Raw genomic sequence first — 27,999 nt, 5'->3', positions numbered from 1 at the left:
AGAAATATTATGGCTCTTCGAAATCATTTAATTTCAAGCACACCTGCCACGGATTATTTTCTGCAACAAAAAGACTACTTCATCATTTTTCTCCTGATTTTGCTTCAAGTCATAATAAACTTCATGTTTAAGTAGAAGTTCTTTACCATTGAATCAATGAACTGGAATGATCATATTTGGCCTGGGACCAATGTTGAAGATGCTTTGGTCTTTATTGAAACATCACAATATTTCTAAAACAGAAAACCTTAGAAATATATGTAGAACTGTTGACTTTTCCTACCTTCTATCCTTAACCCTGAAGTAAGAGCTATTCTATTTGGTTATTAAAGTGAACTATGTGTTAAGTGCCAGAACATTTCTAGCTTTTGTGAGACTGTGTCTACATGTGAGTATAATAAATCCACATGTATACACAATTGTGTCTTATGTATACCTTACAGTAGTCTTTGTAGTCTATGGTATGTTCGTGTTATGAAATATATAGCATTAATGTCATTCATAACAAAAATGCTATCAATCTTATAAATATATGTGTAGCAATCTATTTTCTTCATAAAACCGGCACAAAACTTCTATCAGTAAGGAATTACAGAATGGAAAATGATGGGATAATAGACATAAATAGTTCAATGCACTGTACTGTGAAAAAAAATCATTTCTAAAGCATTCAGCTCAATTGTCTTCTTAGAAACAGCAAAAAAAAAAAAATTGTGGTCAAAATTGATTTGCGAGACAAGGTGGCAAACTGCTTTATCAAAAGTTTACACAAGATTTTTTTTAACCCCTAGAATTTAATATTTATAGATACAGGTATAAATATATGTATGTGTATATCAACAAAAAAAACCCTGGTACTCGGATCTACTGATTATATATTTCCTGTCACACCTGTATAACACCCCATTAAGCACTTGCTGAAAAAAGTGTGGTCAAACTTGATTGCTGTCCTTCTTTCTTTTTTTTTTTTAAACTCAGTTGGTCCAATAACATAGGCCAAATTTTAGAGATGGAATTATAGGGTGTATGAAATGCTGATAGTCATGATTTTTCATTATGAAAAATTTATTTTAGCTTTCATTTAGATTCTAGTGTGTTCAGTGAAACAGTTGAATAGAAAATATATATATAACCAATATTTTACTTCAAAAGCCAAAAAGAGGACAATGAGAAAAGACACTTCGTGTGGTGGTATTTATGTGTATGTTAAAATTGGTTTCTTTAAAATGTGCAATAAGTTGAGCATCTAAGAAGAGCATCAAGTTCTCAAGTTTAATTCTCTGTTATCCTTCTCTGTTCTCAGTAACTGCAGTCTGTGGCAAAACCACAATTCCTCAAGATTCCTTTTGTTCAGGCTCAGGCAAACATTTTTCCTAAATATTTTTTTCAGTTTAATGTTTTTCCTTTATGTATCTTAGAATTCTGAAAGTAGATTTTGAAATGAAAATGAAGGTCAGAGAGAATAATTGCTCTGGCTACACTTGCCTTCGACTAAGAAGAGACTGAGACACTAGTAAAAATATAATCAAATGTTTATGCCATGATAAGTATAAAATCAAGGAATGATTGCTAAATTATGAAAATTGAAAATGATTAAAAGGGCCTGCTTTTTACCACCTAACCAATATAGCTATCTTAAATATCCTTAGATTTTATGAAGAGCTATTTCCCATGTATTTTTGGCAAAACAGTGTATTCCATATGTATGTGTGAAAACATTTTTTAAATAGATTATGCGTAAATAACATATACCTACACCCAGTATAAGTATAGGTATAATATGACTACACTAGAATAGGTGGGTTTTTGTTTGTATTTCATACTTGTTGATATAATTTTTATACTCACTTTCTGTTACCAATGTTATGCTCTACTGCCTATTCATTGATATATATTTTGTAAATACTGTATGACTTGATCCTTTTTTATGGTTTAAATTAGTATTAATTTATATAAGTTGATTGGCTGATCACAAAATAATTTCATTATTAAACCCTGAAAACTTATATTTTTTGTTGGCAACTCCCCTTTGGGACTTTAGTCATGTTACTTTCATTTGGTCTAAACAGTGTTTTATTTGTATGGTTATCTTCTAAGACTGGAGAGGTAGTTATTTACTTTTGTATATTTTCTTGTTAGGGCAAATGTGTTATGGGCTCTTATTACTCAAGGAGTCAAAAACTATTTCATGAGAAAGAGCAGGGTTACTCATGACTGTTTCTTATACACTAAAAGCATATATCTCATCTAATAGTCTTCTTATGTTTTTATTTGTGTGAGTTCCTTTCTGTGAATTGAACACAAAACTCAGGAATAGGTGGCTTAGTTTTAGATCAGTGCTTATACTAGGCTTAGTATGTGAATACTTTAAAACACACAATTAACTTTGTATTTAGCCATATATGTAGTTGACTTTGAATGTTCTCCACCTGAGATTAATCTTCCTTCACAATGGATTCATAAAAATTGTGATTTACAGTTCCCAGTTGTCTGAGAGCCTCATGGTGGTTTTTAGGATTTAAGACCTATGACCGTTTTTTTTTTCATTTGATCAAAAATTTTATTTTTTCACTTGAAAATTTAAATGAGTAATAATTATTGATGTGTGCATTTCTGTTTTAGTTGTTAAATATACTATGCCTTCAGTTATCTACCATTTAGTGAGACGTAGCTGGCCCGGGAAAAGATAATAAATACGGCATGTGAAATAAGTTTCAGCAATAGATATTTTACTTATATTTCATGTCAGTACTTTTTTGTATTACTTATACAGTGTAATCTTTGTTACCATTCCATTGAAACAATTGGCCTTGTAAAATAAAACCCTCATTTAGTATTTATGCTTTTGTGCCTTTAAGAAAATACTTTTTGTCATTTTTGTGTTACAGAACTATAATATGATTCAAAGTGTTTATAGTCTTAATTATCACAAAAGGGTCATTTCTCTGTCACTTAATTTCCTTTTATATAGCTATAGCATATTTAAACAGTAATGCTGTACTTTTATAAGGGTTTTTGTCTATTTACCTATCTCAAATATATCCTTCACTTTCAGACATCATTGAAGTAGACCTGTCAGATTATTCTGCATATTGTAAACAGTGACTTTTTGATAGAATTCACACTGTTTTAGGGTGTCAACTCGTGCCATACACACACAAAATTATGTGGAGAAGGCAGTTTTAACTTTCTGAAGAATATCTTAGTCAAATATTTAAGGAAAAAATGTATAAAATTCCATTTTTTCCAGTGTTTAGCATTTCTAGTGAGCAATGAATATATTTAGGTTTTTTTTTGTTTGTTAGACATACAGTGATAATGAGCCATACATGATGCTGCAGATTATTTTGAATTATGTTAAATGTATAGAAATAAAATATTAAAATTAGCGTTTATACCAAATTTTCCAAATTGAACCATAGCAGGGTCGGGGGGGAACCCCACACAAATCACTAAGTTTACATTTCAACCTCTATCTTATTTGACTACATGGAAAAAGAGATTCTTGGGCTTCCCTGGTGGTGCAGTGGTTAAGAATGCCTGCCAATGCAGGGGACACGGGTTCAAGCCCTGGTCCGGGAAGATCCCCCATGCCACGGAGCAACTAAGCCTGCGCGCCTAGAGCCCATGCTCTGCAACACAAGAAGCCACCGCAATGAGAAGCCCGTGCACCGCAACGAAGAGTAGCCCCCTGCTCGCTGCAACTAGAGAAAGCCTGCGCACAGCAACAAAGACCCAACGCAGGCAAAAATAAATAAATTTATGAAAAAAAAAAAGATTCTTTAAAATGTATATAACCTGCCACTATTATGTAATTTGCTTTCATTCTGTTTACCTGTAGTATGAATTTAGTGTATTTAATTTGCTTTTTGTTACTCTTAACATACTGTTTGTTTCGTTACAGTTTTTAATTGAAGGATGGACTGTTAAAATTGTATAGGACCAGTGTCTCCTTAATATGATTAACATATTTAGAAGAACCACAAGAAACCCATGACAAAATGAATGTGAATATACTTTCTAAAATATTTAGAAAATTTTATCTTTCTGCACTTATTATGTAAAATTATTTTAGTATTACAACATTGAAATTTATTTAAAGAAAAAATGCCATGAAACATTTGAACTGATGAGCCACAGAACTTCAGTTGAAAATTTTCACTTCTTAGCATGCTAACTATTCATTTAAGTTAAATATCCTGTTTAATGGCCATTTATAAATTCAAATACTACCACTGGTCAGTTTTGTAAAATAGAATAAAAGGATGTTATCTGCAGTGTAAGTACAGCACACTGTCAAATTCTTTTCCTTAAGGTGCATAGTAAATGTACAGATAGTCATAGGCAACTGTTTTGTAATGTATTACATTTCTAATCTGTTATTCCTAACCTATTATAAAAGTTTGCAGAGACAAAAGAATTGAATTTTTCTAATCTGTAAAATGATGCTAACTTCGACAAGTAGGCATTCTAAATAAAATTTTTAAAAAGAGTAAACTGATCAAACGACTGAATATAACATATGGCGACCAGATTATTTAGTCTTAATTTTTTAATTAAAAATAATTTTGTGTGGGGGGGTAGTTGTGAAGGATGGTGAAGGGCTTGGAAGGGATTTAACAGCTAGAATCCTTAATGTATGCTTTACGTGATGCTTCATATTCATTCTTCTTGAATACTCATAATAACCTTCAGATGAGTGGAAGTTACATTTTATAGATGAAGATTCTGAGGCTCAGAGAAGTTAAATGATTCTAAAAGCTACATAGTAAGAGTGACAGCGAGCCCGTTTGAACCCATGTCTGACTTCAATGTCCATTATCTTTCCACTGTACACTTAAATAGAACTCTGACTTTACTTCTAAATGTGTGTAATAATCCACTGCTCGAATCGAGTAACCCCTTTGTGATGGGTAAGAACGAAAGAACCTTGGGAATTCCCTGGTGTCCAGTGGTTAGGACTTGGTGCTTTCACTGCTGGGGCCCAGGTTCAGTCCCTGGTTGGGGAACTAAGATCCCACAAGCCGCGTGGTGCTGCCTAAAAAAAGAAAAAGAAACTTGCCATTACACAAGCATATACACAAAACCCACATGAAAAAGTTTTTCCCCCCGCAAATCACCTATTAGTCCATACTGAGTCAAAATCACATATGTTCCAAGAAATCATTCCTCTTTAGTTTTCCTCTTTTCCTCCATCATCCTCCCCTCCCATATTTGCACCCCTCAGGATCCAGTTCCTTCTGGTTAATAGTGAGCTGGTTCTGCCTTACTGGGGGGAAGGGGAGGGCTGACAGGCTTCTTCTGTCCTATGCATAGGAATAAGGGGTAGGGAAAACAGGCCCTCACTGTTCAACCTCAATGAAACATCTACAAGGTAAATAATTTTCTTACTAATGTTGACCACACTCTAATAGGTGTCCTGTATTGTGTTATGATAATGAAGTCTTTTGCACCTTACAAAATATCCCTTTCTTGTGCAGATAGTGGGCCCCTACAGTGGTGACACGTCACAGTAATTTGTTGAGTATGTTGTACTTGTTGAGTGCTTAGTACCTACGAGGCACCATGCAAAAACAAGCAAAAAAACCGCCTTGTAAACATTCTCACCCTCCTTAAAACCTTGATTTTTTTTTTTTACTTATCTATTATCACCATTTTTTTTTAAGATGAGAAAAGCGGAGACAAAAGAATGTCACAGATAAGTACATGGCACAGCAAACCCAGGTCTAAATATTAAGCCTATGCTCTTAACCATTTCATCCTTAAGAGAGAGGGTATGTGTGTGTCAGTATACGAAACAGTATGTTGTTTCTGCTTAACAGTATGTTTTTTTCTGCCGTCGGATTGTGTCCAGTAATCTTGGGTCACTGTGTTTTTAAAGCATCCTATTGATTACCAATGTGGCTAAGTGTTCACATCTATCACCTCTGCTAAAGAAAAATTAAACTGTGGTGGGCTTCATAGTGATAACTAAGCCCAGGAAATGTGGCAAAGCCCCCAGCAGAAAGCACGAAGCCTGCAGCTCGTGACTGTAGCCAGGGCCTCCTCATCTGTCCTGCAACCCGAAAGAGAACCGCTGATGCAGAGTGGGGACAGGATATGCACGAGTCCAAGGCAGAGGTTTTTGTTACAAAACAGCAAACTTTTGAGGGAGGTCAGGAACGAACCGAGCTCTAGCCGCGGTGCCCAGTCCCTCCGCTCTCGTGCCGAGTTCCTGGGAGACGGAGGGATCTGGTGGCAGCTGAAGCCTCCAAGAAAGAGGAATGAATTCACATAGGAGGGGGAGAAGGGCTTACAGTTTCCTGTCCGGGGACAGCTCCCGAGAAGCCCCGACGTCTTTCCCATCTTCGCGGGCTTTTGAACCGCTAGCTCCTACTGGCAGAACAGCAGGGCTCTCCCACTGAGCGGGCGGGAAGGTAGACCCTCGCCCAACCAAGAAACCGAGCAGCACCGGCTTCCGGCCTCCTCCCCGCCTCTTCCGCTTCCGCTTGCGCCCCGCTCCTGGTCGTGCTGGGCTTCTACAGGCGGCGACCCGAAGCTGTTGGAAGCTGAAGGGCTATGGCCGCTGCGGGATCTGTGAGGGCCGCGTTGCAGGTGGCGGAAGTGCTAGAAACCGTCGTGAGCTGCTGCTTGGGGCCCGAAGGGCGGCAAGTTCTGTGTACCAAGCCCACTGGCGAGGTGCTGCTCAGCCGGGATGGCGGCCGCCTCCTGAAGGCGCTACACTTAGAGCATCCCATAGCCAGGTACTTGCGTGTCACGCTCCAGACCGTTAGAGCATCCTATAACCAGGTACTCAGGTGCCGCACTCCAACCCTCAGTCCATCTCCCTGAACTTCTTGTCCCTGAGGTTATGTTCCTGGAAGAACTGACCTTGGACGAGACCAGTGTACGCTCAGAGTTAGAGCGCTGCCCGCTGCCCGAGGGAACATTCCCAGACATCGAATCATTAACAACTGCCGAGAGCTTGTCTCACTCCTTTCCTTCCGGCTCGACCCAACCCCCAGAATCTTGAAGTAGAACAAAGTAACTTAAAAAAGGAAAAAACTAAAACTAAGGATATCACAGAGACAGGATTCTCGTTTTATGCCTGTAGCTGTAAAAACATGGTTTCAACTTGATTTAGGCAGCCCTCTGAGAATCTGAGTTGCTTTATTTCTTTCTTGTACAGGATGATGGTGGCATGTGTTTCCAGTCATCTAAGAAAAACAGGAGATGGTGCTAAAACATTTATTATCTTTCTTTGCCATTTACTCAGAGAACTTCATGCAATCACAGACAAGGAAAAGGATTCTTTCTTTTCTGAAAATATTCAAACCCATGGAAGGCACTGGAAAAAGTGTTGTCAGTGGAAGTTTATTTCCCAAGCTCTTCTAACATTTCAGACACAAATATTAGACTACGTTATGGACCGTTACTTAGGTAGACACTTTTTGTCCATCTTTTCTTCATCCACCAAAGAGAGACCATTGTGTAGGAGCTCTTTAGAGATGCTCTTAGGAGCATACTTTTGTGGAAGAGTGGGAAGAAATAATCACAACTTTGTATCACAGTTGATGTGTGACTACTTTTTCAAGTGTACAGCTTGTGAAAGTGGGCTTGAAGAAGTACTTGAGTTAGTGGATGACTGTTTTGTCGAGTTGAAAGTTGGTGTCACTGGCCTTCCTGTTTCCGATTCCAGGATCATAGCTGGGCTTGTGCTTCCCAGAGACTTTTCTGTGTACTGTCCAGCAGACGGTGACATAAGAATAGTGATAGTAATAGAAACCATTCAGCCTCTTTTTTCAACTTTTGGATCAGAGTTTATTCTAAATTCAGAAGCACAGTTTCAGACATCTCAATTTTGGATTACAGAAAGGACAAAAGCAATAATGAAATATTTACAGAAGCAGAATGTAAAATTGCTCCTATCTACTGTGAAACAACCAGACTTAGTAATTTATTGTGCAGGACTGAATGGCATATCCGTGGTGGAGTGTTTATCATCTGAAGAACTTTCTCTTATCCAGAGAGTCACTGGTCTCGCTCCCTTTGTAGTACCACAGGCTTCTTCTCAGTATGAACTCTCTAACACTGCTATGGTGAAATTTTGTAAGCCCTTTATTCTTAGATCCAAAAGGTATGTTCATCTTGGCTTGATTAGCACATGTTCGTTTACACCACACTGTATAGTTCTTTGTGGTCCAGTGCAGGGTCTTGTTGAACAACATGAGGTTGCTTTACATGGGGCATTTAAAATGCTTCGGCAATTATTTAAAGACCTTGATCTAAATTATGTGACACAAGCCAGTGACCAAAATTGTACTTCAAGTCCTCTTATTTATAAGAATAGTAGAGAAAGTAATGACTTACCAGAAATTGTTAATGGCTCAATACAAAGGCCATATCAGGACACAGTTGTAAAGAACAAAGATGAACTGGCAAAAACTCAAACATATTTAAAAGCATATTCAAATTTGGTAGTTCCAAGTGTAGAATTAGAAACAAATATATTGTGTTCAACACCAACAGTGACACTAACAGATACATACCAGACAGATGCAACACTGAGATGTTTCTCTCCAGGCAAAGCCAGGATAATGGATGACCATGAACCATTTATTGAGAGTAATTCTGCTAACTCAACAACAGAAAATACTAGAAGAGAAATTTCTTATGAAAATTTACAAGTCACAAAAAATGCTAGAAAGGGGAGCATATTACCAGTGAGACATAAGTCACTAGAGATGTGTACTTCCCAGAGTTACTGTTTCTCATCTGTACCAGCTGGTTGTGTTTTGCCAGTGGGTGGTAATTTTGAGATCTTGTTGCATTACTATCTTCTCAGCTATGCCAAAAAGTGCCAGCAATCAGAAGAAACCATGGTTAGTATGATAATTGCTAATGCACTTTTAGGCGTTCCCAAAATCTTGTATAAGTCTAAGAAAGGAAATTACAGCTTTCCACAAATATATATAAGAGCTCTCCATGCACTGCAAACCAATCAACCCTTGATAAGCAACCAGACAGGTTTGGAATCAGTTGCTGGTAAATACCAGTTACTAACTTCAGTTCTTCAGTGTTTGAGAAACATTTTAACCATTGACTCGGTAATCAATATTAAGAGACAACCTCAGGAAATTTATGATCAAGATTCGGAAGAGGAACTATAAAATTGGAAGCTTTTTATTAACCAAAGTTTTAATCCAACTCAAGCCATAAAGCAAGGCAGGCATGTGACCACTGATTTTCAAGTTAATTCAGTCTAGTTAGGAAAACAGCATAACTAAAAAGTCTTTAGAAGTACACAAGGCCAGCACACATTCAGACACAAATATTAGAGACTACATTATGGCACAGTTCTGAGGAGGAATCCTTCTGGATGGGTGAAGCCAAGATCTGAGTAAGTGTATCTTTTTTTCCCCTCAGTATCCCTGTGTCTCTGCTGTGTGTTAGTCTGTGCATTTGGGGGAAGGTATTTCCTTATAGCTCCTTTTTACTTTTCTGTATCTTTTTTCACTCTTCATCCCTTCTCCCTTGCCTTTCTGTATCTAGTTAATAGAGTAATTTAATCTCAGATATGGATGTGGTCTTCAAATGCCATCCTACTTTAATTGTTTATAATATAAAACATTATTTGCTTTATTTAAAATGATTTATTTTCCCCACTCATAATTTCTATAGCAGTGAGTAAAAGGCTCATTTTCTTTTTCTCAGAGTGTGAGTAAAATTAGTTTTTACTTTTTTGTGGCCCCTTGTTTAGAGCCTGGATAGATTTTTTCCCCATTCATACACCAATGAGTATGTCACCATAAATGTGGCTTTGTGCATTGTAAACTTATTTTCATTTCTTTAGTTGAAAGTTAATTCCAGAAAGGATATGAAATTCATACTATCATTTTCTCCTGTCCTCTAAGAGCTTGCAAAACTAATTCATGTATTTGCTGAGTTTTCTTATATTTGGTGCATAGCCAGAGTTCAGTAGTAATGCAAGAGGGAGGGGATATGGGGATATACATATGCGTATAGCTGATTCACTTTGTTATACAGCAGAAACTAACACAACACTGTAAAGCAGTTATATTCCAATAAAGATGTTAAAAAATAATAATAATACTTTGAGAATTACAGTTGGCTCTCCAGTCCTTGGGTTCTCCATCTGTGGATTCAACCAACTGTGGATTGAATATATTCAGGAAAAAAAATTCCAGAAAGTTCCAAAAAGCAAAACTTTAATTTGCCAGGTGCACTGGCAACTATTTATATAGCATTTACATTGTATTAGGTATTATAAGTAATCTAGAGATGATTTAAAGTACACAAGACAATGTGCACAGGTTACATGCAAACACTGTGCCATTTTATATAAAGGACTTGAGCACCCACAGATTTTGGTATCCTCGGGAGGGGGGGAATGTTCTGGAACCAACCCCCCTTGGATCCCGAGAGATGACTGTATTTATTTCTAATATGAATTTCTTAATGTTTATATTTTATCTTAAAGGTTTATAAATGCAAATAATACTGTGCACCTAGCTGTGAATAAGGACAGTGTCTTCTACTTTTAGTAGTTCTCTGTAACACCCCAGGCAGTGCTGTGTTCATACCAAGTATTCGGGAGTGCTTGTTGAATAAAACTGTTATCTTTAATCTGATCTAATTATGTGTTTCCAGTTTACTAATTCAGCAGATTCTTATTGAGTGCTACTATGTGCCAGATGCTGAATATACCATGGTAAACAAATAGATATGGTTCCTACCTTCATGCACCTTTCCTCAAAGGTTAATGGGTAGTAGATGGTGACAACACTTGGATCAAGATTAAATTTAGGAAAACTGATTAAAATTTCATTACAGTTAAACTTGAAAAAGCGATGACTAATAATGTATTTAAGAACTGTAATATTCCATCATGCAGATCTCATGATCTTTTATATTAAATATAATTTCATTTTTGTAAGGTTTATGCCATATGTGATAACATTATTTCACTTCTGTGACTATGGAGAGAATGTATTAGCTCTGTTTCTTATACAGATTTCATAGATATATAAACGTACTGTAAAATTGTTGTATAATTTTTTCCATTCACTTTTTTAAATTGCCTGTCAGGCCACTTGATAGCTTTGCTTTATTTTGTTGTTGTTGTTTTAAATACTTCATCATTGAAGGCATTCAGAGACTTTTCCATGTATGCCCGTGCCTTGCATATGGTAGACATTTTATAACTGTAAATAATCACTAGCCCAGGAGCCACTTTGTAATCTGGGAGTGGGTCTTTTTGTGTTTGGCACCTCATCTAATATCTGGCACACGGTAGTAGCCAATAAATGTCTGTTGAGAAACTCTGGTCCTCATGGATGAGCTCCTAATTATTTCTATCAAACTTTCATGGAGAAAGATCTGTTTGCGGGGGAAAGAAGCAAAAAATGTGGAACAAATCTGCACAAAGCAATCGTTTTTCTTTTAATTAAAAAAATCCTCAAAAATGGTGATAAAGCTTTCATGGGTCATCCTTGTCATTTACAGAATAACACTAGGGAGTTTATATTACTGGGTTAGATAAAAGAGCACTTCAAAAATGTAATTACGTTATACTTAAACCCACTCACACAAAGGATTTGAGGTGACCTGCAACAAAAAATAGATGAAATTAAAGTAAAATCTAAATAAAAATTAAAGAATCAAGAGCAAAGAAAATGTAAAAATGATTAAAAGTCAAGACCATGTTCCTGTTTTTATTCTGCATAATGAATAACCTCAAAATTTACTTGATTGGAATCACTGTATTATTACCTCTCATGGTTCTGGGAATTGCCTGGATTTCGCTGAACAACCTTCCCTGTATCCTGTTGGGTGAGGTAGTCGTGCAGGTCAGCTGAAGTTCAAGGGGAGGGAACACAGGCCCCACCACTCAATGGAAAGTGTCAATGACACATTATAAGAAGAGCATGTGGGATGAGATATATATTGAGGCAGCTATCTTTGGAAAACAATCTGCAGCACCATGGGAGAGAAAAGAGGACTTCTCAGCTGAGGTTTTTATTATTGTTTTCTGAAGTTACATGTCAGTCCACCTCCCACAAACACGTTTTCCCCAATAACTTTTATGAACTCATTTTTTTCTCACTGGGCCAGCACAAGCCATTTTTATTCCCAAAACAATAGGCATTGAATAGTTGAATATCTCTGAACTGCTTTAGCCAGGGAGCTGTTTAACCATGTTACACTGGAAATGTTAGGGTATGCATGTTTTAGACTAAAAGGGATGGGGAAGAGGAATGCAATTTGAGCCTGAACTCTTTTTTTTTTAATAAATTTACTTATTTATTTATTTATTTTTGGCTACATTGGGTCTTTGTTGCTGTGCGCGGGCTTTCTCTAGTTGCGGTGAGCAGGGGCTACTCTTCGTTGCGGTGCATGGACTTCTCATTGCGGTGGCTTCTCTTGTTACGGAGCACGGGCTCTAGGCGCCCGGGCTTCAGTAGTTGTGACATGCAGGCTCAGTAGTTGTGGCTCGCGGGCTCCCCCCCCCCAACTGTAGTTGGAAAAAGCATATATATATACTTTGCAGTTCTGTAAACAGCAAGAGATGGTAACAACCTGAACTCTAGATGGATCCACAAACTAAATGGGATAGGGGCAATGACTGGTGGGGGAGGGGGGAACATGCATAGGGAAGAGGTGAAAAGGTGATTTCTCAGTGTATACCTTATGGCATTTTGATTTTTGAACCACTTGAATACTACTTATTCAAATGAGATAAAATTTTAAAAAATAGATTTAGAGCAAACACGTAGAATGCACCCCAAGTAGTAATAAAGTAATAAGGATCCTGGCCTAAGGAAACACAAGATCAGAATGGAAGAAAAATGATGTGAGATACACAATGATGGATCAGTACTTTTACAGTGGAAGAAAGGATACAGTCAAAAGAGGGAATATTCTCTTAACTATAATTGGCTAGGGGTTTTCTCAACAATTCTGGAAACGTTCTCCCTTAGCAGGCTACTATGAGCCAGGGAAGTGCCAGCAACCAGTGTGGCGTTCATTTCCTCATGGAATTTTCAGTCCTGGGCCTGGCTTCCTCTTATGCAGACTCACCATCAGATTTTGTCAGCACGTTGAGAATGGCTCTGTCTCAGGGTCTGAGTCAAACCAAACTTGTGAGCATGATCAATTTATTTACAATAAGAACTGTTCCAGGAACTAGAATATTCCAAGTCCATCTGACCAGTCTTTCCTTTATGTATGGACCTGTTTTATTACTTCCTGTGGGAAGTAATAATCAGGTGGTTGCTCAGTAAGCATGGAATCAGAACAAGAGGAATCAAATTAACTCCTCCCAGCCAGTTATGCTCCAGTTCCCCAGTGCTCGGCCCTGGCCTTCTACACCTACACTTGCTTCCCGTGGGATTCTGTCCAGGTCTATAACGGGTGCCACTACATGCTGATGATTCCAGATTTTGTATTTCCAGCCAACCTCTTCTCTCTACTCCCAACTCATTTATCCAACTGCCAACCCAGTCTCCATGTGGATGCTTACCCTTAACATGTCCAAAACAGGATCTCTATTTCCCATCCCCTAAACCTGGCCTTTCCCCTGCTGTCCCATCTTAGTTAATGGTACCACCAGCCTCCCACTCATTCAAAACAAAAACCTGAGAGACATCTTGCCTCCAGTCTTTCCTTCACATCACACAGCCAATCAGCAAATCCTGCTGGCCCCACAAATAAAGTGGATTTCAAATCCACCCATTGCTCACAGTTGCCTTTCCAGCCCAAGTCACTTCATCTCTTAACCCGCAGCAGCCTCCTAATGGTCTTATTCGCCTCTGTCTCACCTTGTACTTTATCCTAGAGTGATTTCCCCCCAACTTCTTATTTCAAATGTTTTAACTCCACAAAAAAGTTGGGGGAAAAAAAGCACAACAAACGCCCACAAATCCTTCATCTAGATTCACCAATTACCATTTTACCCTTTGTGCATGCATGCATGTGTGCGCGCGCACACACACACACACACATACACACTTCACTGAACCATTTGAAAGCAAGTTGTATCCCTAAATACCTCAGTAAATATTTACCGTGAGCAAGGACTTCCCCTACATGATTGAATGATTCTTTTAAAAATGCAAATCCTGTCATGTCATTCCTCTGCTCAGAGTCTTCCAAAGGTTTTTCCTTCACACAGAATGAAATCCAAATTTATCATAGTCTACAGGGCTATACATGATCTGTTCCCCTGCTTATCCCTAAAATCTCATCTGATACTCTCCCTCTAGCTTTCTCCCCACCAGTTACACTATGAGTCAGGACAAGTTATGCCATACTGAGGTAGCAAATAACTCCAGATCTCAAGAGCCTTGACACAGTACAAATTGATTTCTTGCTCACATTCATGCCTATTAAAGGTCAGGCTTCTGATCCCACACTGTTTTCTTCCTCACTCCCAATTCAAGGCAGGTGGAGCAGTCACTGTCTTGAGCGTTACCAATCATCACGCCAGAGAGAGAGAAAAAAGATCTAGAGGGTCTTGCATTGGCTCTGTTGAGAACTGGCATGTGTCATTTCTGCTCATGACTCACTGTCCAGAATTCGTCACATTGTCCTACCCATCCACAGAAGAACCAGGTAGTGCAATTCTACCTTGTGCCTGGAATGAGAGAGAACCAGGACATTTGGCAAACAGCACGAATGAGTACCCAAACTGGCCGCCTTTCTGTCCCTTGAACGCACAAGTTCGTTCCAGCATCTGAGTTTTCCATTTGCTGTGCTGTCTGCATAAAAGTCTTCCCCTCTGGTCTTCATGTGGCTCACTTCCTCACTTTATTCAGGTACTTCTGCTTTAATGTCACCTCCTTAGAGATAACCTTTCTTCACCTTTCAGTCTAAAATAATACCATATTCCTTCCCCATGACCTCCCTTGTTCTCTATCTTCCTACCTTGTTAAGCTCTTTTTGAAGCACATATCTGGTGTTATTAGTATGTGTGTTTATTTTTTGTATTGACTGCTTTCCCCACAAGAATGTAAACTCCATGAGGACTTTGACTTTTTTCACTTCCATATTTCCAGCATGTGGGATAGTACCTGGCCAAGCAGGCACTCAGTGAATGAATGAATGAGTGAATGAATGAATAGGAATGGACCAATGGAAAGACTGACTAAGGCTCCCTTCTCCTGAGCAGTGATCACATAGATCCAACCAACATTTGCCTCAGTGACTCCATTTTTGTTAAGCTCCGATGAACCCAGTTTTTTCTTAAAATACTAAATCACTGCAGAGTCCTACCAGCCTGGAAGCCATTCTGTTTCCTTCAGGTGACTTAGCATGTCCCTGTTCTAAACAATCATTTGTTCATTTTAAAGAGTAGCTCTCAGTAGGAAGTTTCATTCCCAAGTCTGTGCCGAAAGCCTCCCTGTAGCCTTATGTAGACATGCTGTATTATGGTTGAATCGCATTTATGCTTAGGTTAACAATATGGTAAATATGCATAGCTCTTGCAGTCTCTGTCATTTACAACAACTCCTTTGGATGTTTGTATTGATATTTAGCCCCAAGTAAAATCACCAATCACCAATGCCAGATCTTACTATAAATAAGATCTGGGTGAAAACCTCCCTGATTATAGAAACCAAGGTTCTTCTGCCCAGATTAAACACACCTAGTTAGTAATTGGCTGTGCTTCTTGAACTACTCAGGGAGGTTTCCATTATCTGTCCCCCACTATAGGGAAATCCCTGCTGCAGCAACAGAAATGTCCATTTTCTTTAAAAAAAGGGACCCCATGGTATGTTTAGCCTTAATAACATATTTCAAAAGTACATTTGTGCAAAACTTCCTGGGCTTCACTTGTGTTTCTGTCACAATTTACACATCATTTCGTACTTCATAAATTCCCATACTGATCTCTTCTAACCCTTTTGAGAAGTGAAAACGGAGATCTCATATATGTATTAGAAGAAACGAAATTAACTAGTGAAGACAAAGTTGGGACAGTTTGAAGATTGTATTTCTGTTCTAAACTTTGAGGCACAGTGTAGTAGAAAGAACATAGTATTTGAAGTCAAGCAGACCAGTATTGCCATCCTGGCTCTACCAGTTACTATTTGTGTAACTTTGGACAAGTTGCTAAATACCTCTTCTACCTCAATGTCCTCATCTATGAAGTAGTAATAACAGAACATACCTCATATAACTGTGGTGAAGATCAGTAAAGATATCTGATGGGAAGCGCCTCGCACAATGCCTGCCACATTATTAAGTAGGAGCTTAATAAATATTAGCTTTATTTCTTCCTTTGGTTGCCATAAATTTTTTTAAAATATTTATTTATTTGGCTGCACTGGGTCTTAGTTATGGCACGCAGGATCTTCGTTGACACGTGCAGGATCTTTAGTTGCTGTATGCAGGATCTTTTAATTGCAGCATGCGGAAATCTTTTAATTGCGGCATGCAGCCTCTTAGTTGCAGCAAGTGGGATCTAGTTCCCTGACCAGGGATCGAACCCAGGCCCCCTGCATTGGGAGCGCAGAGCCTTAACCACTGGACCACCAGGGACGTCCCACCCATAAATTTTAAACTTTTCCCTCCTTCCTCCAATTCTTCAGTTATACTTGATAACCTGTTCCCTACATGGAAAAACAGCAGAAACCTTTGGGACTCATGCCAGCGTGGACCACGGATATCACAGATATAGTAGAAATTCACTGTGGCGGATTGTATTTTCTCCCATATTTCCCTTGCCATATTCTCTAAGTATGACCTTGACACTCCTCTGATGGAATGGTAGAATCTAAGTCTCCTCTCCTTAAACCTGGATGAGGCCTTGTGACTGCCCTGCCCAGAAGACTATAATGAGTGACACTGTGTATGACCTCTTAGATTATAAAAGGCAACCTCCTGGTTCTCTTGAAACTCTTGCTCTTAGAACCCAACCACCAATGCTGTAAGGAAGCTCAAGCATCCTGAGAAGAGCCAAGGCCCTAATCCACAGCTTTGGTGAAGTTTCCAGCCAACAGCCAAGCATCAACTTTCCTCATTTGAGTGAGCCTTTTTTTTTTCCTAAATATTTATTTATTTATTTATTTTGGCTGCTCCGGGTCTTAGTTGCAGCACATGGGATCTTCGTTTCAGCATGCAGGATCTTTAGTTGTGACATGTGGACTTCTTAGTTGTGGCAAGCAAACTCTTAGTTGTGGCATGCATACTCCTCAGTTGTGGCATGCAGACTCTTAGTTGCGGCATGCATGCAGAATCTAGTTCCCTGCAGGGATCAAACCTAGGCCCCCTGCATTGGGAGCACGGAGTCTTAACCACTGGACCACCAGGGAAGTCCCCTGAGTGAGCCTTTGAAGTGGATCCTTCAGTACCCAGGGTTTGTTTACAGGTTTTCTTCATGTGAATCGTGCCTATTGCCAGCTGAATTAGATAACATACCACAGGAAGAAAACTTTCCTGTTATATTTTAAGAATTTGATCTTAACTTACGAGTAAGTATATTATCAACTGGAAAGCACTGATAGAGCTACACATGCTGTCAACACTTTGACATTCTTCTGAATTGGTTTGGTAAATAGCTACTGTCTTCAGCCTCCCAAGTCTACTACCCTCTCCCCCGAATCCCATCCTACCACCCTGGTCTCCTCATCCCTATCCTAGGCGCCCTTGGATTCGGGTTAATATCTGCTTCAGCAGGGGAGTTTGGTGGGATCTTGCCCCAGTTCTATGGTGTCCACTTTAATTGGTGAAGTGTTAACCATGCCACAGAGGTTCAAGTATTTTGAATATCACTCCTTAATGCAATAATGTATATTAATGTGATCACACCGTACATACTATTTTTTTATTGGAGTACAGTTGATTTACAATGTTATGTTAATTTCTGCTGTACAGCCAAGTGATTCAGTTATACATATATATACATTCTTTTTTTATATTCTTTTCTATTATGGTTTATCACAGGATATTGAATATAGTTCCCTGTGCTATACAGTACGACCTTGTTGTTTATCCATTCTATATAAAATAGTCTGCTAACCCTGAACTCCCTCTCTGTCCCTCCCCCACCTGCCTCCCCCTTGGCAACCACGGGTCTGGTCTTTATGTCTGTGAGTCTGTTTCTATTTCGTAGATAGGTTCATTTGTGTCATATTTTAGAGTCCACATATAAGTGATATCATATGGTGTTTGTCTTTCTCTTTCTGACTGACTTCACTCAGTATGATAATCTCTAGTTGCGTTCCATGTTTCTGCAAGTAGAATTATTTCATTCTTTTTTATGGCCGAGTGGTATGCCATTGTATACATGTACCACATCTTCTTTATGCATTCATCTGTCGGTGGACATTTGGGTTGTTTCCATGTCTTGGCTATTGTGAATTGTGCTGCTATGAACACAGGGGTGTATACCTTTTTGAATTATAGTTTTGTCCGGATATATGCTGAGGTGTGGGATTGCTGGATCATATGGCAGCTCTATTTTTAGTTTTCTGAGGCCCCTCCATACTGTTTTCCATAGTGGCTGTGCCAACTTACATTCCCACCAACAGTGCAGGAGGGTTCCCTTTTCTCCACACCCTCTCTAGCATTTCTTATTTGTAGACTTTTTAATGATGGCCATTCTGACCAATGTGAGGCAGTAGTTTTGATTTTCATTTCTCTAGTAATTAGCCATGTTGAGCATCTTTTCATGTGCTTGTTGACCATCTGCATACATACTATATTTAGTGGTTAGTTTTCTTTTCCTGTTTTACTTATCTCCCTACTCTCTTCCCCACTTCTTTCACATTGTCCCCCAGATGCTTCCCCCCAAACCAGGTAATCCTATGAATCACCTACCAGGTATCCTCCCATATTTTTCATTATGCTGCTTATAAAATCAAATAAAAATATATTCCTATTCATATCTGTACATTTGGATTGTTTTTGACCTTGGTTGAGATTTCTCTTGGCTTCTTGTCTCACTCACTACCCCTCCAGGGAGGCAAAGGGACTTACCTGATTGGTGAGGTTGGGTGGAGGAACTGCGTGTGCCTGGCTCAGCACTCCCTTTCTTTCTCTTGGTTAAGAAAAAGGAAGCAGGGTCAACATCTCCCCATAGGCCCGGAACAGGAATCAGCACTGTTAGGAACCATGCCTGGGTCCATCTGTCTGATTCAAAGGTGGGGCATTCACCTGCCTGTTCCATTTAGCACTGTAGGCCCTAGGGTCCAGTATAGGCATCATAGGGAGTTACTGTGGTGTTTCTGTCTCCTTCAGCCTGACTCCCATGTATGCCTCCCAATGGGAGGGGAGTTATTTATTGGGTGTCCTAAAACTTGTTCCCTACCACAGACATTGCCAGGTTTTATTGCCAGTGTCAGGTAAAGTAGCAACAAAGACCAATTGAAACTGCCTGGTATCCTTATCGTTACCACCAGTGTGCCAGTGCTTGCATGCTCACATGGCTGAACTCTCTCCCCAGGATCCACTCATCCCATGAACAAAGAAGCAGGCCCACAAAGAGAAATGGAAAGGCCAATGGCTCCACATCACAAACAGCTAAACTGTCCTTGGAAAGAAGGTATGTGAACTGAACAGGAGACTGAGATTTTAGTGATCAGCTCTAAAAGCAGTCACTGGAATGGGTTAATTTATCCAGAGAGACCCAAGTGCTGTTACTTGACATTTTTAGATTTTTTCTACTTCCGGGGTAAACTGAGACTCTAAAAAAGCAAAGTTATTTGGAGAACCAAAGTGTTCCATGTTCTTTGCCACTGTATAGAGATTCTTCCATTAAACCTACTCCACAGACATGAAGTTGGAATCATAGACAAGAGAAGGAGAGACAGCTCTCCAGTTAGAGCTTGCCAAGGCCCAGCAATATTCCTGCTTTTGGGTGCCAGGAGACTCCCCTACTTAAATTTGCTCAAGGAGTCTAATATTCCTGAGGAGGGACCTAATGATAATGCTTAGTGGAGTGACTAGATGAAAGGACTCTTTTATTAATTTGATTAGGAAAATGGAAGGAACAGAAGGAGAAAGGGAATTGAGTCATTCCAGGGTGATGGGATGAAGATACTAGGTCTTATCAGCATAGACTGGAAGACTTCTGGGCACCAGGTATGTAAATAGCTTACAATAGCTAATTAAGGTTGTGTTTTTAAGATTGGTGCATTTTGTGTCCTGTTGAAGAAATCTTTGCCTACTCCAAGATTTTGGCCTTTGGAATAGTAACTAAGAAATCTCAGAGAAATAATGCGTTTCAGTAATTCCTTCATAAATATTAAATATAAATATTTGAATATATACATGTATTAAAGATGTATAATACATAATATTGAACACAAAAATATACTGAATATATTTTAAAATTGAGCAATCTAGTATAATCCATTCACACTCTGAAAACTCTTTTATAATACTATAATAATGAGCTAAAGAAAAAAGCTTTTTATCTCCAAAAAGTTACTTTATAACAAACTTGCTTCAATCTACTCTTCCAACAAAATGTCTTCACAGAAATTCTTTAAATAGTACAGTACACTTCTTCATTACAATTGCCTTTTTGCCCAGCATTCTCTCAGAAATTCTTCCAGTCAGCAGCTTCTTTGGAAACCCAGAAAGCAACCTCCCGAAACTGTAACATGAGCCAATCTGCAAAGATTTTATAATAGCACAGTCAAATGATTTTGCATTTGCCACACTAAGCATCTTTAGGAGGCAGCATGGTATGGTACAGAGATCAGGGGCTTTAGAGCCCCACCACCTGTGTTTGGATCCTGGATCTGCCACTTACTAGTTACATCACCTTGAACAAATTACTTAAACTTGCTGTACTTTACTTCCCTCTTTCGTTCTTTCATTTATCTATTGTTGTGTGACAACAATATTATCCTCAAACTTAGTAACTTGAAACAGCAAACATTTATTCTCTCATATAGTTTCTGTGGGTCAGGAATCTGGGAGTGGGTTAGCTGGGTGGCTGTGGCTCAGGGTCTTTCATAAGGTTGTAGTGAAGATGTTGGCCAGGCCTGCAGTCACCTGAAGACTCACTGACTGGGGCTGAAGGGTCCACTTCACTCACTGACATGGCTGTTGGCAGGAGGCCTCAGTTCTTCACTGTGTGGGCCTCTCCATAGGGCTGCTGATGTGTCTGAATGACATGGCAGCTGGCTTCCCCCAGAGGGAGTGACTCCAGAGAGAGCACGGAGAAAGTGCAATGCCTTTTATGACACCGTCACTTCTGCTGTATTCTGTTCATTAAGAAGTGAGTCACTGAGTCAGCTTATGTTTAGTGGGAGGGGAATTAGGCTCCACCCTTTGGAAGGAGGAAAGTCAAAGAATTTTTGATTTAAGGTCATCACATCAGTAAAACAGAAATAATAATATTGATCTTATTGTACCTTTGAAAGAATCAAAAGTGAGCATCTAGAACAGTGCTGGCTTCAAAGTGTGTACTCATTTACTTAGTCTTTATTGAGTATTTACTAATGTGCTGTATGCTCAGCCTATGGTCATGAGCAAAACCCAGTCCCTGCCCTCATGGACTCACAGTTTAATGGGAAGATAGACATTAATCAAATAATACATAAACAAATGTAAAATCACTGCTTCACATGTGCACAATGCAATGCAGAGGGATTGAAACTAGATAGGAAAGACTTCTCTGAAGAAGTGATGTTGAAGCTGAGATCTCAAGGATGAGTAGGAGTTGACTAGGTGCAGAAGAAAGAGAAGAGGGTTCTAGATAAAAGGAATGATGGGGTAAGATTAGTGGGTGGAAGCATGGAGAGGACAAGGCACTGGATGAGGTGGTGTGGCTGGGGCAGGGGAAGGGCTGTGTGCCAAGATGGGGGAGGTGACAGGGAGCCAGCCCCTACTCTGCTTATCTGTGTCTGACAAAAGAGGGGAAAATAAGCATTTTATATATTTTTATGAGATCAGTGAGTGCCAGGGAGTAGAGCTAGGTGTAGGAGTTGAGTACAAAGGGGCATGAAGGAACTTTTGGGGATGATGGGCTGCTCTGTATCTTGATTGTGGTGCTGGTTGGAACTTACACAGCTGTAGACTAAGGAGGGTAAATTTTACTATACGTAAGTTATACCTCAGTATCCCTGAGTTCTTAAAAATGTACTTTTTATGCAAGCACTGTTATGAAGGGGTACCATAACATCGTGAATTTTCCTATAATATGGGTTTTGGATTCCTTCCAAACAGTATTAATTCCTGCAGTATCAACAGAAGACTGCCACAATGAAGTTTAACCTACCTAGTTGTGCTGTAGCTAAAACCCCGCAGTCAGTGAGAGTGAGGGGTGTGTGTGTTTTGGTGGAGGGGGACTGAACACATATCAAAGTAAGCTAAATGTAGTACACTTTTTGGCATTAAAAGTAACATGTTTTCACAGCTGTGTAAAGCATGAAGGGAAGAAAAATTTTAGAGGTAATAAATCAAGTTACTTTAATGTAAATGCTGACGTTTTTGTTTGCTGTTTTTATTTTGAAAAAATGTTGCCATATGAATACAGTTCTAAGATCAGCAATGATGCTTAACAATGGAATTTAAGAGACTGTTATTTTGTCACAAAGCTAATAACAGATATGAAGCAAAGCAAGTTTTCCTGGCTCAGAAGCTGATCTAGTGCTTATAATATTATCCTTATCCAAGACACTGAGGCCATTAAGCTTTTGTGAATTTTAAGATTCAAGAGTCTTGACACACACAATAACACTGTGTTCATTGCAGCACTGGACTTCACTTTCAACAGCTGAGCTCTTGAGATTTCCAGTGTAAAATACTGTTAATGAAAATGAAATGGGTAGAATTCCATTGTATAAATATACCCCAATTGATTTATTCATTGCAAAGCAATGGGAAGGAACAGCCTACCACATGCACACAACACTGTGGATGAATCACAGACAAAAGAAGCCAGCTACCAAAGTGCATCCAGTATGATTCCATTTATATAAAGTACAAAACCAGTCAAGGCTGTTACAAGTCAGTACAGCAGTCCCCTTGCAGAGGAGTTGGGGGAACAACTGAAAGAGAGCATGCTGTAGAAAGGATGATGTTCTTTTTTTTCTTTCTTTCTTTTTTTGAAGTATAGTTGATTACAATGTTGTGTTAATTTCTGCTATACAGCAAAGTGATTCAGTTATACATACATACACACACACACACACACACACACACACATTCTTTTTTTAATATTCTTTTCCATTATGGTTTATCATAGGATACTGAATATAGTTCTCTGTGCTCAGCAGTGTAACCGTGTTTATCCATTCCGTATATAACAGCTCACATCTGCTGACCCCAACCGCCCACTCCATCCCTCCCCTAACCTCCCCACCCTTGGCAACCACCAATCTGTTCTCTGTGTCTGTGAGTCTGTTTCTATTTCGTAGATAGGTTCATTTGTGTCATATTTTAGATTCCACATATGAGTGATATCGTATGGCATTTGTCTTTCTCTTTCTGTCTGACTTCACTCAGTATGATAATCTCTAGTTGCATCCATGTTTCTGCAAGTAGAATTATTTCATTCTTTTTTATGGCTGAGTAGTATTCCATTGTATATATGTACCACATCTTTTGTATCCATTCATCTCTTGATGGACATTTAGGTTGTGTTCCATGTTTTGGCTATTGTAAATAGTGCTGCTATGAACATAGCGGTGCATGTATCTTTCTGAATTATAGTTTTGTCCAGATATATGCTGAGGTGTGGGATTGCTGGATCATATGGCAGCTCTATTTGTAATTTTCTGAGGAACCTCCATACTGTTTTCCACCGTGGCTGCACCAACTTACATTCCCACCAACAGTGTAGGAGGGTTCGCTTTTCTCCACACCCTCTCCAGCATTTATTTGTAGACGTTTAAATGATAGCCATTCTGACTGGTGTGAAGTGGTACCTCATTGTAGTTTTCATTTGCATTTCTCTAATAATTAGTGATGTTGAGCATTTTTTCATGTGCCTGTTGGCCATCTGTATGCCTTCTTTGGAGAAATGTCTGTTTTAGGTCTTCTGCCCATTTCTTGATTGGGTTGTTTATTTTTTTGTTGTTGAGTTGTATGAGCTGTTTGTATATTTGGGAAATTAAGCCCTTGTCAGTCGCATCGTTTGCAAATATTTTCTCCCATTCTGTAGGTTGTCTTTTTGTTTTGTTTACGATTTCCTTTGCTGTGCAAAACTTGTAAGCTTGATTAGGTCCCATCTGTTTATTTTCATTTTTATTTCTATTGCCTTGGGAGACTGACCTAAGAAAACTTTTGTACAATTTATATCAGAGAATGTTTTGCCTCTTCTCTTCTAGGAGATTTATGGTGTCCTGCCTTATGTTTAAGTCTTTAAGCCATTTAGAGTTTATTTTTGTGTATGCCGAGAGGGTATGTTCTAACTTCATTTATTCACATGCAGCTGTCCAACTTTCCCAACACCACTTGCTGAAGAGACTGTCTTTTGGGGATGGATAATGTTCTATTTCTTGATCTGGGAGCTGGTTACACAGGGTGTTCAGTGTGACAGTCACTGAGCTGTACATTTATGATATGTGCATTTTTATACATTATGTTTTACTTCAATAAGAAAGGGTTTTTTTTTTCGTTTGTTTGTTTTTTGTTTTTGTGGTACGTGCGCCTCTCACTGTTGTGGCCTCTCCCATTGCGGAGCACAGGCTCCGGACACGCAGGCTCAGCGGCCATGGCTCACGGGCCTAGCCGCTCCGCGGCACATGGGACCTTCCCAGACTGTGGCACGAACCTGTGTCCTCTGCATCGGCAGGTGGACTCTCAACCACTGCGCCACCAGGGAAGCCCAATAAGAAAGGTTTTTAAATTAAAAAAATATATGGAACAACTATAGGAGATGTGTGCCCTAACACAGAAAATTAGAACATTAGACCACACTCACCATGATCATAGATTGTTGTGATAGAAGGCTGCTACACATGTGACCATGGAACCATCCTCCTGTCTGAGAAAACCCCCCTCGTTGAGCAGGTGGCTTCAGGAGGCGATGCTTAGGTAGGAGTTAAGAAGCAAAGGAACACCAGATCAAGCCTAGGAATCAGTGAGGTGACGCTCATAGCCCAGTCACCCTCACGTTCTCATTACAAGGTCTGGGATTTTACATAATAAATCCAGTTAAAACTTTTAAAATGACCCAGACATTCATGTGTGAAAATATTTGGGCACAGCATTTCTGTAGGACTTGGAAGTTGGAAAATCTGTTTTCTGGTATTTCTCATGATTTCACTATTTATAAGCAAATTTATCAAACAACTTTATTCAAGTCCCTTTTCCAGAAGTTGTGAGGGATAGAATGATATATGAGACACAGTCCTTGACTTCAATAAGCTGTTGATTTAATATGGAGATAGCCCAACCATGAAAAGATTAACCAAAAATACACAGGTGTATACTGTAAGGATTGAATTGGGGGAGCATTAATCAGAGGCAGCCATTGGCATGTGAGGTAAATTTACTGTGTTCAATGAAGGACAGAGAAAGCTTATCAAAGGAGACAGAACTTGAATTGGAATTTGAAGGAAGGAATTTAAAGGAATAAAGTAGACCTGGAAATGTGGGGAGAAATTTCAGGAGAGAGATTAACAGTGTAAACAAAGATTCCAAGGAATCAGTACACAAAGGGAGTTTAATTGGGATTGTCTTGTGGCTCAGTCTCTGAGAAGACATTCAAAGAAAAAATCCAGTGTTAAAAGTCATTCAAATTTTTACTGGAATCTCTCAAAGACTGTCCACAGAGATTCATCCAATTGGTAATTCTTAGCATTACTTCTTAAAATATCCTTTTCTACATTCCTTGAGGCCTAAAACCCCTCACATATTGCAGCTGTAACTAGACTAGGGGTTGGCAAACTTTTTTATAAAAGGCCAGATGGTCTTTGTCACAACTACTCAACTCTGCAGTTGTCACACAAAAGCAGCCACAGACAATGCGTAAATGATGGATGTGGCTGTGCTCTAATAAAATGTTATTATGATAACAGGTGGCAGGCTGGATTTGGCCCACAGGTCATACCTTGCTTACCCCTGAACAAGACATCCAATACCCCACAAAGATGATTCCTCCTCACCTGTGTCCTTTTCATTTTTCTCACTCCCTCTATCCTTTTGTTTCTTCTCTCTACAATTAAATTTTATTCCTTCTGACACCAATTCCTGTTCCTGTGATGAGAATCCCAGAACAATGGGTTGCGAAAACAAGAATCTCAGACATCCTGGGGAACTATGGACGGTTTCTAACCAGTGAGAGTGAGTCAATCCAAGTGATATTTTAAGAAAATTAACCTAGCAGCACTGTGTAGGATGGATTGTCGTGGGTATAACAGAAAGCAGAGACCAATTAGGAGGTTATTGCAAAGAATGTGTGCAGTAGATGTGGAGTCTAAACTAGAACGTCAGCTAGGAATGGGAAAAAAATGGATGGGTGTGGGACAAAGTGCGATTCAAAGATTAACTGGAATTGGGACTTCCCTGGCCGTCCAGTGGTTAAGACTCTGTGCTTCCACTGCAGGGGCCACGGGTTTGATCCCTGGTCGGGGAACTAAGATCCCACATGCCACACAGCATGGCCAAAAAAAAAAAACTAACTGAAATTGACAATGGAGTAGATGCAGAAGAATGCAGAGGAAGGAGTCAAAGATAAGTAAACAATTACTAAGATACAGAGGCTGAGTAAGTAGGAAGATATTTGCATCATTTTTGTCTACTTTTTAAATTTTCCTTCTCCTTGTCCCATAAATGTCAGTGTTCTTCAGGTTTCTTTCCTTTCCTTCTGCTCTCATCCCTTCATAAATTCTCATAAAATTTTCCTGGGTGGCATGATTATTCAAATTTATAGCTTTGACCAAGACTTCTCAGCTAATGATTTCCAAATCTGTTATCTGTAGCGCAAGTGTCTTTGGTGAGATGCAGACCCCCAATTGATGTTTCCAGGAAGACTCACAGACCCTCAGCTCGGGCTCCAGTTGAGGTTGGTTTTACCCTACTTTCAAGCCAGTAAATTAGCCTATTACTGTTTCATGGATGCAGGCAAATAAGTAAGGCTCTTGGTTCAGCGACAGGAGTTCTTATTCCTCACAGCACAGCAAGCAGCATAAGCATCAGCATGTTGACGTCAGTTGCCTTTGACACCCCAAGTCCCACAGGGTGAAACGGAGGGCCAGATGGAGGCTTGCACACACAGCGGATTGCGCTACAGGGAGGGGACACTGAGCTTGAGGAACCTGCTGTTTTATTGCAAGCGGTGAGCAAGCCTGCTCCTTGTCCTGGAAAGAGTCCCTCAAGGTTACTCAGGGCAAAAACAAGCCTGAAAAATGACTCAGGTAAAGAGCAGTCAGGGCCTTGCATTCTTAGCATACTCTGCAAAACGTGTAGGAGTGGAAGAGACCCCACTGAAGATTGTTCTAGCAGTCTGAATGTCCAAAACTGAATTCACCAACTTCCTTAAGACCTGCTTTTCTGTTTCCAGTCTAGGTGAAGGATACCATCTTCTACCACAGTCACCCAGAGCAAAACCTGACAGCTATCTCAGGCTTTACTATTACTTGCTCCCCTCATCCCAGTTAACCACTGAATTAGTTTCCTGTAGCTGCTGTAACAAATTACCATAAACTGGGTGGCTTAGAACAACAGAAATGTGTCCTCTCACAGCTTTGGAGATCAGAAAGAAGTCTGAAATCCAGGTATTGGCAGGGCTGTGCTCCCTCTGAAAACTCTAGGGGAGAATCTGTCCTTTGCCTCTTCCAGCTGCTGGTGGCTCCAGGAGTTCCCTGGTTTGTGGCCATATTACTCCAGTCTCTGCCTCCAGGCTCACATCGCTGCCTCCTCCTCTTTTATCTGCCAGATATCCGTCTGCCTCACTCAGCGAGGGCACTTGTCAATGGATGTGGAACCCACCCGGATAACCCAGGATAAATGCCTCCTTGCAAAATCCTTAACTTAATTACAGTGTTTGCCATGATAAGATAATACTCACAGGTTCACAGGTTCTGGGGATTAGAA

At 39.5% G+C, this 27,999-nt stretch overlaps 2 protein-coding genes across 7 annotated transcripts in view; both read left to right on the top strand.

Annotated features, from left to right (window-relative positions):
- OSBPL8 (oxysterol binding protein like 8) overlaps positions 1-852 on the top strand; it is a 187,813-nt gene extending 186,961 nt beyond the window's left edge. For all 4 annotated transcript variants that reach the window (XM_029204668.1, XM_029204669.1, XM_029204671.1 and 1 more), the window contains one exon: positions 3-852. In XM_029204668.1, the coding sequence (XP_029060501.1) occupies positions 3-135 (133 nt within the window). In that variant the 3' untranslated portion in view covers positions 136-852. The remainder of the gene's footprint in view (positions 1-2) is intronic.
- Positions 853-6,521: 5,669 nt separating this feature from the next.
- Positions 6,522-27,999, top strand: part of BBS10 (Bardet-Biedl syndrome 10) — a 46,100-nt gene continuing 24,622 nt past the window's right edge. The window contains exons 1-4 of one of the 3 annotated variants that reach the window (XR_003790995.1): positions 6,522-6,743; positions 7,169-9,379; positions 19,448-19,546; positions 19,981-20,085. Coding sequence is in view for 2 of the 3 variants with exons in the window: in XM_029204218.1 (XP_029060051.1) it covers positions 6,559-6,743; positions 7,169-9,149 (2,166 nt within the window). In the remaining variant the exon portion in view is untranslated. Of the gene's footprint in view, positions 6,744-7,168; positions 12,264-19,447; positions 19,547-19,980; positions 20,086-27,999 lie in introns of those variants that run through there. The other 2 variants (XM_029204219.1, XM_029204218.1) reach the window with 2 other exon arrangements.

This window comes from Monodon monoceros, unplaced genomic scaffold (genome assembly GCF_005190385.1).
Source record: "Monodon monoceros isolate NGI ecotype Baffin Bay Population unplaced genomic scaffold, NGI_Narwhal_1 Super_Scaffold_6, whole genome shotgun sequence".
NCBI classification, from domain to species: Eukaryota; Metazoa; Chordata; class Mammalia; order Artiodactyla; family Monodontidae; genus Monodon; species Monodon monoceros.
The sequence above is the reverse complement of the archived record's forward strand: the minus strand, read 5'-3'. Positions and strand labels throughout refer to the sequence as shown.